The sequence below is a fragment of the Coloeus monedula genome (genome assembly GCF_965178545.1).
Source record: "Coloeus monedula genome assembly, chromosome: 6".
Taxonomy (NCBI): Eukaryota; Metazoa; Chordata; class Aves; order Passeriformes; family Corvidae; genus Coloeus; species Coloeus monedula.
In genome coordinates, this window is record NC_138786.1 from 52,430,839 (window position 1) to 52,444,871 (window position 14,033).

At 36.8% G+C, this 14,033-nt stretch overlaps 1 protein-coding gene across 2 annotated transcripts in view; it reads right to left on the reverse strand.

The window, feature by feature from the left end:
* Positions 1 to 7,423: 7,423 nt before the first annotated feature.
* The window catches only part of SETD3 (SET domain containing 3, actin N3(tau)-histidine methyltransferase), a 62,199-nt gene continuing 55,589 nt past the window's right edge, over positions 7,424 to 14,033 (reverse strand). For both annotated transcript variants that reach the window (XM_082282744.1, XM_082282743.1), the window contains exons 10-13: positions 13,087 to 13,253; positions 12,384 to 12,469; positions 10,495 to 10,655; positions 7,424 to 9,947 (exon numbers count right to left, since the gene is read on the reverse strand). In XM_082282744.1, coding sequence (XP_082138870.1) covers positions 9,504 to 9,947; positions 10,495 to 10,655; positions 12,384 to 12,469; positions 13,087 to 13,253 — 858 coding nt within the window. In that variant the 3' untranslated portion in view covers positions 7,424 to 9,503. The remainder of the gene's footprint in view (positions 9,948 to 10,494; positions 10,656 to 12,383; positions 12,470 to 13,086; positions 13,254 to 14,033) is intronic.

The following is a 14,033-nucleotide window of genomic DNA, read 5'->3' on the forward strand; positions in this document are numbered from 1 at the left end:
TGACATAAACCCAGCATATGAAAAAACTGAACAGACTACAAAAAGCATTTATAAGCATATGTGGTAAGCTAAATGATTTAGGAGTTCTATAAAAATTGTAAGTATTCTCTGATCTTCAAGAAAAGGTTGTCAAATAAAATAAAATAGGAGGGAAACTTATGCACATTTCCTCAAGCTCCATATTGCCAAACTGATGAGTCTGTTATCAAAGACTTGGTCTGACTGGTCTTTTGAGGAATGTAGGAAATCCAGCCCAGACCACTGAACTTTCATTCTGTCATGCATAGAAAAAGCATCAAAAGCAATGCAAAAATCTTGCTCCTTAGACAACCACATAATTATTTGCCCATGGAATAAGTTTCTACCTTCCCCCCTCAATCTAAATATGCTTGTAATCTTAGGACTGAGGGCTAATTGTCACCTTAGTCTATTTCCTTTAACAGAAATCTGAAGCACTGAGACCAGTGCTTAGCCTTTTCAGACTCCTCCTGAGTGGTGGGTTTCTTGTTTTGTTTGCCATAGCATGAAGTGCCAGTGGTCAACTACGTTTCATTGGGTCAGTTGGGGGCTCTCTGCCTTTCAGAGTCCCTTTGGTCCTCCTATGTAAAGGAGGATGAATGGGACAGCAGCTGGACCAAACAGCAACTTTCAAATTCAGCTTCAAGTTTGGTCTTCAATTTGCAACAAAATTCATTCTTGACCATTTGTAGCAGAGGACAAAAAGCTATTAAGATACTGATCTCTTCAAATCTTGGACTTCAACATTTCAAAGAAAAGGGTTGAAGTCATAGAATCATACAAGCTTATAGTCTTAAAAGGTAATTTCAAACCCATAGCAGAGGTTTTAAATTTAAGTTGCTTTTATGAACAAGGCATAGATTTCTTCTGACTCTCACGACTAACCATGAACTGTGATTAGGGCTGTTTCCACATGGATTTTCTATTGGCAACATAAGAGCACATGAAGCAGGTCTGTCCCTAAAGCAGGGCACTACCTGGCTGGTGATTTTAATGGGACTCAGCAATCTCTGACCTTTCCATAATTTTGCCAGATTTGAAGATGACCAGCAAATTCTTAACACCTGACACTTAAGTAACACATGAAATGCTTACACAACATGTAGGGAAATGCAGAGATCATGGGTTTTTTCATTAACAAATCAGCCTTGAAACATCAAAATAGGATGTTTTGACAGATCAAATGTTTTCAGTTTTGTACATGAGGAAGATATGCTAAATCTCACCCTTTCCTGCAGATTTGTGAAGTTTAGACTAACACACCCATGAGAGAACATTTTTGTCAGTAAACCAGCTATGCCTTTCCCTAAACGTCTTTTCTTACTTCATGTAAGTCTTTTCATACTTCACTACTCATTACCTTAAAGAGTCATTAAAGGCTCTCTCATATAGAAGTTCCACCTGGACTTCATTGTCTGTATTTGACTCTTTACATCTTCTTGGAAATGGGATGTTTTTCAGTATTTTCCAAGTTAACACTTTATTTGCATTTGCCACCACTGACCAAGCTCAGGGAAGATGCCAGATCAGAGCAGGTACAATTACACCCAGCGGATCCCAGTCTGTCCTTGGAAGAGGCTTAGCACTGCTGTTACAGCAATACTTTCTCCCCTCAATCCATAGCTAGAGAGAAAAAATCCCAGTGCTTAATGATCTTCTATTCCTAAAGAGGAAGTGCTTATTTTAGTAAACATTTGTTCTAAACAAGTACCAGGCCCATCTCTTTTCCTCTTTCTAGAAACAATCTTGTAGTTTGTTCACAAAACTATTTCAGATGAACTCAAAAATGTAACCATGTCTTCTGACCACAACTACAGATTCAGGCTCTGCCAACCTCTTGCAGCCCCTTCTTCATGCCAGAAAACATAATAATGCTTCTTCATCTCAGAAAAATACTGCAAAAATTCAGCTTTGTGAGTGCTGCAAGGCATTTAGAAACCATTGGGAGAAAACGTGCCATGAAAGTGAATGTCTTCACTGCGGGATGCAAATATATGTTAAGCAATAAAATTCTACTTCCTAAATAGGCTTGTCTTGCTTTGATATTCAAGGATATGAAAAAAAACCACACATTACTTCTCATTTAATCCTGCCAAGATACAAAACTTGCCTATTTTTATACAGTTGCCCAATATGGATGACAAAAATAGCTTTCTTAATAAAGAGAAAGAAAATACTAGCTAATTTCTCCTGATGCAAAGGCATGAGGTCCACCTCAAGGCTGCACATCATTTTAGGCTGAAATTCTACCTGTCGAACCTCATTTTGCTGAGGAAAAATGCTGCTGCTTCTTGAAACTCAGCTTAAGATAACTGAATTTCTCTGTCAGAGGATATTACTACTCCCAAAAGTAAAATCCGAAGAGAAGATTAATATGCTTTGCTGAGAGTAAGCTTGATAACTATCATTGTGCTGTGTATTTGCTTCTCGCAGCAGACGATATTTGATCACTTGAAATGATTACTTCGATTTAACTGAGAATATTTTGAATCAAGTGGCTCTAAATCGTCTGTCCCACAAGTATTGCTACCAGCTAGTGAGCGTTTAGCCAGCATTAGCACAGGTTAATAACTCCTCTCAAAGGGAGAAAGGGCAGGGAGTACCTCAAGAGTGTGCGTGTGCGCGTAAAAACCTCTGGAGATGAGGTAAGAGTTCTTAAAGCAACAGCTAGATCTCTCCTGTGAAAAATAAGCCACATCATGCCAAACTGTGTTGCATTTTAAACTCAAAAGCCACACATTTTTTCCAGGGGGAAATAATTTCATCTAATCCTGAGCGATGATATTTGAATATGAATGTTGTGCAATTACATTAGTGCACATGTTAATAGTGCTGGACAGTTTGTACCCCTGTACTTGAAGTGAGCCTGTTCAGCAGCACAGGACTGAGAATTTGTGAAAATTATACCACCATTTCTTAGGTTTGGGTAGCAGTACTTGTACTACTTAATGAAAAAATTATACAGGAAACACTATTATTTTCATTCCACAGCTTCTTGTCATTTGAAAGATTTGTGTGTGTCATTCCTGCATTGAAGTGTTCAGCACCGACCTATAAACTGCTGCTGTAATATTCCAAAAGGACTCACTTAGTCAATACCTAAAAACTTCAAAAATGAATGTGCAAAATAGGTTTTCAAACATAACTCAGTGCTGGCATAATGCTAAAGGTACAATGATTTTATTAACACAACAAATGACTACTTCTGATTCATCTGCAGACACTTCTTCAATGAATGATACAATTTAAATTAATAAATATGCTTTTTGCCAGATACTTTTCAGAGATTTCAAAAATGTTAACGTAATTTTTAAGTGATAGCTTAAGAGACACAACATGCCAATGTAGCCTTCAGGATGCCACTACACAGAAACAAGGGTTTATTTTTACCTAACTTGTGGCTCATTAAATCCAGGTATTATTAAGGAATGCAGTATAACTAGGTTTTGGTCATCTGAAAACACCACCACCATTTCCTTACTCACTTTGCTTGTTTATGCCTTTCAGCTGTGGTTTGATGCTGCTTTACAGCTGTGGGAAAAATCACATTTGTACGTGAAAAAAATTAAAGGGACAAATACCAGATTTGCCTAATTTAGAACCTTAGGTAGAGTAAGTTAACAGGGACATAGGTGAAAATTACTTTAAACAACTTACTGTGATGCACACTTTTCTATTTAATTTACCTGTAGTCTGATCTATGCTACTCCTCTTATTTCAAATCCATAGCAGTTCTGGTCCTTTTGTTACTAACCATTCAATAGTATCTTGACAGCAGAACTACATCTTTGCTCTCATTTAATAACTATTTATCATTCTGTATCTGCCCATTTTCAAGAAGGAATAAAGTTAAGTGTTCCAGAAATTGGAAAAAATTGAAACTTGACCTTTATTAAGTGGGTTAATTGTCACAATCTCAGCATGTACAAAATTAATGACCAAAAAGTGGAACTTCAGAGTTTCAGAAGACTAGGTTAATGTCCAAAAAAGCCTAAACTCTGACCTTCTTGACATATGCCAAAAGAAACAGCCACCCTAATAAATTACTACCTGTGTGCAATTATAATAAACCATTCCTAGCATCCAATCACTTGAATTAATTGCTGCAAGGCAGTGGGACTTGCAGATATTCAAGGCAATCTAAAAATTCCTTTGCAGTTCATCGGAGGCTGTTTGTGCATGCCTGCTTCAGCGTGGAGATTCAGTTTTAAGGCACATTATTCATACCTTTGGACCACAAATCTGTATACAAGCCCACTTACTAGTGCTGAAATTAGGAGCCTTGGCTGAGGTATTAACATTAGTGACAGCGGTGAACCAGTGTGGAATAAAGCAAAGGGAATGGAATTTCCCTTAACCCATATCATAAAGCAGTTGCTGGATGAAGGACACCTACACAGTTTCCAAATTTCAGCCTTACATAGGAGGAACAGGCAACTTCTGTGAACACAACGAACCACATCATATTTAAATCAAACAGCATTTGCAAAAAGAAAGCTAAAAGAAAGAAAGAAAGAAATACTCCATTTGCATGGGTCCAAGGTAGCAGTACAATGTGAAATCTACAGACTCCCACAGCACCATGTCAAACACTGAAGAATTGGCCAAGAGGACAGCCCACACTTCTCCATGGACAGAAATGCATCTAGGGAACAGGTAGGTTGCCCCAGCTGAACACAAAGCAAGAGGGTACCTGGTCAGTAACGTGTGTAAGTGAAACAAGGCTGCAAGCTGGAATGAAGCTACTCTTGGTGTTTGCCATGCATGGGATGTTACAGGGAAACTTGCTTTTTGCCCCTGTTAATCCTATTCAAAGGACAAAGGATTTGTGTGTTCAGAGCTGGCAAGTTGGCCCATTTTTAAAAACAGTAAACTTAAATAAAATACCACTGTTTAAGTTCAATTATTTAGTTCCGCTGGCATTTGAATCTGTGCTTAAGTAATGGTGATTCAGTTGGGAAATCAACATTACTCACATGTGCAAGATTCTATTCCCTATACTCATGCAGATTTTAAGCACCTTTCTGAAAAAGCAAGGTCAAGTCTCAAAGGGCTACAGATCTGTTTCACTCCAATTCACATCAAGGTGCTCAAAGGCACAAGATGTGGTGGTCAGCATCAGCTATTTTGCCATGTCTGAACTGGATTTAATCGGAAAATGATTGTCTGGTTTCTCCAGATTGGGAAGACAGAAGACTCAGGTTCAAAAGCTTCTTCTGTGCTTGATCAACACTAAATAATAAAATACTCCTATAGACAAAAAAATCATGTGGATGCAGGTCCCTAATTCTAGACACATTGTTTCAGGTGACCGATCTGAATACAACACTTTCTCCTATCCCCATACGGCTCTCTGTGGCTTTATCCAGTCCTTCCATGCTGGATTTGTAAAGCATTTCCCTAATCCCTAGTACTGAGCAGGTGCCCCACAGTGGCAGAGGAGCAGTTAATGGACAATTGTGACTCCAACCCAGGCTTCCTGAGGTTACCCCAGCACTGCACCAACAACAAGGCAGCAGCCACTTACATCTGCTCTTCGCTGCCAGTTCAACACATTACAACAGGTTGTGATCCCTTTGTGTTCACCTGTTCCTAGGGATAGTGAAGCCCTAGACTAATTCTAAAATTTCACAGTAATTACAGAACTAATTGGAGATGATTTTGAACACTCACTGAAATAATTCCTGAACTTCCTATTCTTCATAACAGCAACCCTTGCCTCCCAGACAAACTTAACTGTTGTTCACTTGCCCAGCTCCGATCTAACTTAATCTTCCAAGATTAAAAATTACACCAGCTCCAGAAACCAGGACCATTTGTGGTTTTCTTTTTTCTTAATTATGGACTGAGGGTTTTTTTTTTTTAATTTTAACTGAAAAATCCTCCACATGGTTTCCAAACTTGTGGCATTTGTTAGGAAATAGACATAGAACCCGCAAAATGCTAAGAAAGCTCTTCTAACCGTGAGTCACCAATTTATGTGCTGTACTTTGCACAGCATGCAGTGCATGCAAAGAAGGAAACACAATAGAATATTAAATATAGATGGTAATTACGTGAAAATCATGTGGTCATACCTGACTTCAACAAGGATCAGTTAAAAATCTTCTAGAGGAAGAGGGATGGGTATTGCTTCATCAGATAAATTTGGTAGGGCAACGTTTTTACTGAAGACTCCTGTTTGGAACAGAGTACAAGCAATAGCTGGACTGACTTTCAGTCCATAAAATCAGGAAAGAGGAGCAGATTTTGGGAGCACCTTTCACTTGTCTGACTGAAATACTTCAAATGATGTTTCATAATTACTTCACACGCCTTTCTATAAAACAAGGGAGATAGAAGGGACAGCAGTAGATACAACATACTGTTTTTAAACATGTGAACTAGAGAAGATTTTGTAACCTAAATCTCCCAGAATACTTTTGAATCATATGAGTTTCATAACTCCATGATGATCATTTCTCTCTAAAGGCAAATCAGCCTTAAGAAGGCAGTTACTGTTGAGTTGCACAGATTTTCTGCACATATCACCTTATAATGATGTATGAGGCAAAGAATACTTATCCTAGCCAAGAACAAAAACCATCTCACCCTCCCCAGTCAGAAGGCTCTCATTTCTCCTTCACTCATGACAGCACTTAAGCTACTGTTGCATTTACACTTTAAAAACATTTCTCAGGCTGGTGGTTGTTGCTCAATTTTGTATATTTGACTTTATCAACAAGGAAATATGGACATCACCTCATGGCACAGACCCAAACTAGTTACAGGTTGTTAGGGAAATGATTCATCAGTAGGTAGGTTCATGTAAAATTCAAAAGGCTTTTTTTCCCCTGTTTTGCTTTTGGAGAATAGTCCGAGAAATGCAAGTGATGTCTTTCTTACAGGAATACTTTAGATAGCTAAACAGAAGCAAGATTTGGCATTTAGCCTGGGATTAGTGTGAACAGCCTCTTAACCAAACATTATGAAGAAAGTTAACTTTAAAATGCTTTGAAAGGTCTGTTTTCATGACAGATGGTAATAAGGGCTCATCAGTGCCAATTTTTTTTGTTTCCACCTCAGTTTTCAAAAGCTTAAGTTTTAGGTTAGTGCTTCTGAAAGGACTATTACATGCACAGAGGAAAAATGCAAATTACAAAATTAGATTACTCACTATTTTTATTGTGTGTAACATATTTTTCTAAATAACACTAACAGATGAAGAGTAAGAATTTGACCATGCACTCAATAGAACACTTTCCCTTTCTTTTACTAGAATCCCTTTTTTTTTTTCCCCAGCTATTTGTCCTTTGATCTTTTTCTGTACACCTGGACAGATATTCCTCTCCCCACAGACCCCAAAAGATACAGCAGTCAGTAGCAGGTAGAGGTTTTGTTTGTATAATACACTCACTAGTGAAGACATGGTAGAACTATATTTTATTCAAGAAAACCCACACATTCTGTCCTGTGGTGACCACAGGCTTTGCTAAGCCATAGATATTAGCAAACACTGGAACAAAATACAGTGTATCAGATTGAATCCAAGCATTTAAATTCTGAATTACAGTTATAATTTTCAGGGAAGGCTAGTTTCAGAATTGCATCATAGTATCTAGTACAATGTTGTGCAATGTAAGTGGCAGAAACAGAAATGGAGTATTGGTCCAAATAAAACCCAAAATGTAATGACTCTTGTATGACATTTAAATAGTCAAGACAACAATTCATAACATTCTACCAAAGGCAGCATATAGTTACAAAAATACTGGTCCAGCATCTTGTTAGTGATGAAGCAATATCCAAGGTGCAATGGCAACGTGCCATTCTTAGTGAAATATTCTTTAAAAAACTATTTTTTCTATTTTCCCCACACTGATACTAGCTGAACACCAGAATTCTACAACAACCTGAAAGTCACTACTTAAATGTGTATTGCACCAAAGATTGATGCAAAAACACATTTTCCAGGTTGCAGTATAAAAGAAGCAAAGTCTAATAAAACTATGAATGTGTCAAAAGACATTTTACTGCAACTGATCTTATATGAGCAGTTTGCAACCTCTACTGAGCTTTAAACAACTGTCCAAGCTTTCCATTCTATCCATTATCATGAACTTAAGGATACAAAAGTAAAAGACAAAGTCCTTAATACTGAGAACAGAATTAAATCACTTTATACTCCTCTCAATTGATCCACAAAATAAAAATATCCTGTCCTCCTCTCCTCCTAATACCCCGGTAATTTCAAGGTCAAGCCATGGAATTACCCTTACTCTGATATTGCACAGTGCTAGGATTGTATTGTTTCCACCTAGAAGTTAAAACACGTACTATGAGGGTGACCAAAACTGCTGGTGACAGTAGACCTGCTTAACTTGTGGAGGTACCCCAAGAAATGTGCATCAGATGAAGACACAATCTAAATGGCAAAAAGTACTGCAGACTTGGCTGTGGTTTGGACTTGGGCCAAGAATACATAAGCCTGCTTGCCACTTCCTTTGACGAAGCAGGATCAATTAATACCTTAACCAAAAGACAAAGTTGAGTAAGATCAGGTAACCATGTGACATTCAATGTTACATTCAACAACACAGAAATGAAGGAGTAGCAGACAGGAATATTAATAATATTTTCCTTTTAATAATGATTTAGTCAAAAGTGTAGCTTTGAAAATCTCTAGCTAGTTGTGAAAACCTGAAAAAGCTGGGAAGCAACCTCACTTTGATCAGTTTAAAGCTGTGGCTTGGCCTATCTGCTTTCAAAATCTCCAGTAGCTCTGCCAATCTTGTAAATAAAAACTACTGCCTGGAAATAAAAAGTAGTCAGCCTTTAAAAGTTCGTGAACATTGTATTGTAGCAGCCTAACTCTGACTGAAGAAGAAAGATATTTTATACAGTAAACAAAAGACAGTAAACTGAAATCTTCAGAGATCACTTTAAGTGTATACAATTTGGATTCTCATTGACATTTAAAACTACCAATCATAAGGTTGCCACCTTACCTTTTTCTGGACTGGCACACCTGATTTTAAACAGGTTTTCCCCCAGTCTCCCAAGTTTCTTATCCTCTCATTCAGTTTTCTGCTGTACTGCTCCCCTACCTTCATGCTGAATACCGAGTCAGTCCTGCCTTCTGCTTTTCTTGGCAGGAGGCAGAGCAAGCTTTTAATTTCGGTAGTCAGAGTGACAGAACAACAAACGCACAGCAGATAGAAGAGCTTAATTCTTCCTCAGGAAGAAAATACATTTGGTTCAACAAAGGGCTGCAAAATCTTCCAAAGGCACCTCTTTCCCCAGTTTTTGCCTGAAAGCAAGATGGCAATCTTAATTGAAAAGGGATGCTAAATCTTTTAAATAACTTAAAAATTCATTTTTATATAAAGCAGCAAAACCATTTTTCTCTGCAGAAAGAGAAATGTTAACAAAGAAACACACCAACATAAATGCACTCTTCATAAACTTCAGCTAGTTTAGTTTCACAAGAAAGTAAAATTTTAGGACTATTCTTTAACCTCATCAGTACTTTCTGAAGAAGATTCTTTGGCATCTTCAGTCCCTCTGTTGCTTTTCTCTTTACTAAGATTTTCACTTTCTGATTTGGTCCCATTAAATAAAGAGTTTTCACCATTTACAAACCCATTCTCTGTGACTTCAGCATCAATGGCTTCATCAATCTTTAAGTCCCCTTGCTCTTCCACATCTTCTAGGTTTCTCAAGACAATAGGGAGTTTAGAGTCTGCCACAGTGTTCTCCAACAAGGCAATATTGTTCTCTTCATACTTCGGAAGCGGAGCTCCATCTGCTATTTGTTTGGTATAATACTCTCTGCTGGCAGCTGCGCTCTTCACTGCCTTCTCCAGGATCTCTTTTTCACCTAAGCGCAATTTGATGGCCATGACCGCATGTGGAGTGAGGTCATGAGTCTCCAGGAAGGACTTATCAACCTGTTAGAAAAGAAAAAGCAAGTCTGTTAGTAACACCCAACACTATGGACATGAGGGTGTCTGCAAGGAGTCCCAGTGAAATTTGTCATGAAATCATAAAAAAGCCCAGCATTTCTGCACATAAATCAGTCTGCATGACAAGCAAAATCAGGTTATTTCACAAATATATGCAGCATGTAGGTTCACTTATACATTTGCAATAGGAGCACATTTCTTTGCAGTCTGGAGAATGCAACTAATAGACAACAAGTTGAAACTGATTCCCCGTTTTATTTGCAGAGAAAAAAGCAGGTAGTCTCTACTTGGAGAATCAAAGGAAAAATACATTAACAAAATTACATTAACAAAATTTTCTTTTTTGAAATCTTATTTGATTTTCCTTAGACAATGCAGAACTGTTTCTACACTTAAAAAGTACAGAATGAATTATGTACTAACATTCAGATTGAAGTTTGCAAAGACAAGATGAAGGACAAAGTATCTTTTGCTACCATCACAACACACAGAAGAATTCAGACATTTAAATTACACATAATGATAATATTACCTCCACAGTTGTTTTATAGGTTTTCAAAAGAAGGGATGCTCTGGCTTCCAGGAATGTCCAAAGTTTAACTTCATTGTCCCAGCTAACAGGAAATTCAGTGTTCCCCAGAGTGAAAATTTTGTCAATCGCATGCTCACCTATCAAGTGCTCCTTCAGCTCTTCTGCAATAAGTATAAAACCAATCTGTTAAAAAACAATCTCATCATTCACTTTGTCAGTTGACAAACTGCAGAAAGATTTATTTTCAATCGTATATCTTTGAGCAGCTAACAAAAAATAACCCTCTCCTCAAATAAGAATTATCAGATATGCTGCTTATTTCTAGGATTTGCCTGAAAGAGACAACTGGAAGTCTTGAGGTCAGCAGAAAATGGGCCTTCTCTCCACTTGGAAATAAAGATACTTTAGATATCACAGCCTCTCATACACAGCGTAAATCTGTGACGGTGAAACAGAATGCTTTGTAAAATCATTCATAAACAAAAGGGAGTAAATTTTTAAAGAGTTCAGTGAACTTTTTGAAAAAAAAAAGGAATAGGCCAGAGAGTGTGCAAATAGCAGTGGAATTATTTTTCCTATTGTTTTGGTAATCTTTTTCAGTAGCAGAAACTTCCTACAGGTGGTCACAGAGTTTGAGCAGAAACAGAGCAGAAAGCATTTAATCAGCTCCTTGATATTACGTAATTTTTTTTGTTAAACTTTTAATTAATAAATTTGACTACGGCAAAGCAGTTATCACGAATTTCACTGAGAGCTTCCATGTGGTTTCTCAAAAAAGTTTTCTTAAACAGTATTTAAGACATAAATAAACTGAGCACAATCATATACCAGATACATGCAATTAAAACATTCACTAGCTCTATTTTCCTCTCCAAGCCAAAATTAACTCCCTCATCAGCATCCTAAAATTTTCTTCCCTTGAATTTACTTCCCAGAAGTATCAAGCAGTTGGAATAGATGGTAGTTGTAGGTCCACTCCAACTCAACTATTCTGGTATGTTCTAATTTCTTAGTAAGTGCTAAAAGATGGATGACAGGAGGAAGTGAAGGCATGACACTAAGTTACACTGTTTTTATTAAAGAAAGCAAATAGACCACATGCAAAAACTCAACTACTTCAGTGTTCCTACTGGCACAAAAAAATCCACATCGTCTGCACAGTATTCCTAACTGTAAGGGAATTCTCTCACTGTTATGACAAACTGCCACATCCATAACCTTCAAAACTGCATCTAACCAGCAAGAAGCTATTATGAACATTTAATGAGAAGTTTCACATGCACAAATAAGGTGTATATTTATTAAATGCACAGGTATTTTGCCCCACAAAAAAAAAATAACAGAAGAGAAACACTAGAAAGACAGTCTGCAAATACAGAACTTTGTTTTATATTACCAATTACCAAAATAATGAAAACACTTAACTTTGAAACGTCTCTTCCATATTTCCTCTGTATACAGTACAGAATATTCCAATTTCATACTTAAACAATTCCACAGTGACAGCTAAAATGCTGTGATTTTAAGCATGTAAACCCCTAAACCCCTTACATGATCTTGTTCTGCAAACTATTTTGAAACCTAAGAACTACAGGTCAAACTCCAAAGCTCACTCACTCACAAGAGTCTGGGAGATTAAAAGAAATAAAAAATTGCATCATCTCATGCTCTCAGAGTTACTGAAATATTCCCTCAGATGATATGGCCAAAGATTCAGGTTCTCAGTAGCTTACAGATTCCTTTTTAACTTAAATTCCTCAACTTTTCTGATCTTCTATCTTAATGTTTATATAAAATGTCTATCACATTCCTGCATTAACAAGAAAACCAATCAAAAATCCCCACAACAAGACAATCATAAATTAGGTTATCTTCATAAAACATCCTACCTTCACTCATACAAAACACTCGAAGGAAAGCCAAGAGCTGGGCAGAGATTGCAGGCTCAGTGGAGTGCAAGGCAAAAACACTTGAACTAATAAAAGAAACAATCAAACAACAGTAAATGCAAGTTCAATTGTTGTATCTTTGAACTCATTTCAACATAAAAGTGTACTGCTACAAAAGTAACTTTAAAATACTTAGGTACTATTAGCTCAAACTGAAAAGCTTCCCTAACCTGTATCTGAAAAGAACAATTATCTGTACAATTTTACACTTAAAATTATTTTATACAGCTTTCATAATAAATTCATGAAAATGCAATGTTTCATGTCTGCTGCTCCTAATAGTACCCTCTGGACTGAAAAGACTAAAGGAAAATGCTGTGATTCACATACTGAGCATTGTAGTATGTCTGCAAGGGATAGGAAAGAAAGAAAACCCACAGATTGCTTCAAATTAATCCTTGCTCTGTTTTTGTTCAAATGCTTATTAAAGCAAAGGCTTTTTTCTTTATATATGGTTCAAATTAGATGATAATATAGCTCAGAGAACTTCTGTAAATATTATTACAATAACTTTAATTTGCTATACAAACAGGAGCAATATTACACCTAGAAAACTATCACAGAAGAGCTTCATATATGCTCTACTGGACACTATATACTTTGGAAATATTTTTAAAAACCCATGGCATTGTGTTTTACTTACGTTGGGATACCAGCACGAGCTAAGACCTCTGCCTTCATAGCATACAGCCTGTCACTTTTACTCACGCCAAGCTTTATTTTCACTCTGTCATGTGAATTATTATCAAAGAAAAAACCACTGTGGATCACAAATTCAGCGTTTGACCGAGTGCCATAAAAAATGTAAATCTAGAAGGATGAAAAGAGAAATGAAGGGACAGGAAAAAAGCTTAAGATCAGCTCAAAAAACTGACATAATTTGAAAGTTATTTTCCAAAAGAATTACTATTCTGAGTACAAGGTATATTTAGTTATATGAAGAAACATGCTTTGTTTTCCGGTATTGACTCAAATGCTGTATATAACGTGGCAATTACACTTTAGAGGTAGATGTAAATGTATCCATGTAACAGAGACTTTGAAAGGCGAGAAGAAATTCTTGTTCTGTACTTTAAAATAAAAACATTTTGGTTTCTCACACTGTCATAAAGTACCAGCATATGGAAATAAGCTTTCAAAGGCTTTTTAAAGGCTAAAAAAAATAGAGACAAGGAGGGCCCATTAAAAGAAATTGTGTTTCTGGAGTCATTTTTCCCAACCAAATGTCCACTCAAAACTATACTGCTGATAGATCAACTTTGCTTTCATTTTAATGTTATCTTAAGATATGGATATACTACAGTACATCATACAGAGATCTGAGCTGTATTGAGCCAGTATTTATTTTTGTTTTACTCTGAACTCTTTTATATAAAGCATATAGTTACTTTAATTCACATTTCAAAAGAAGCTCCTAAATATAACCTGCGGAATGTATTTAATTCAGGGCTCAGCTGTATGAAATGCATGGGACTAGAGGTCAGAGTAGCAATTGTATTCTCCCACATCAAGAGGATATTTTCCCATTTGTGTTTGATAACAGAATTGTCAATCAGAAAAAAAAGTTCCAGCAGTTACAGAATTCCCTTC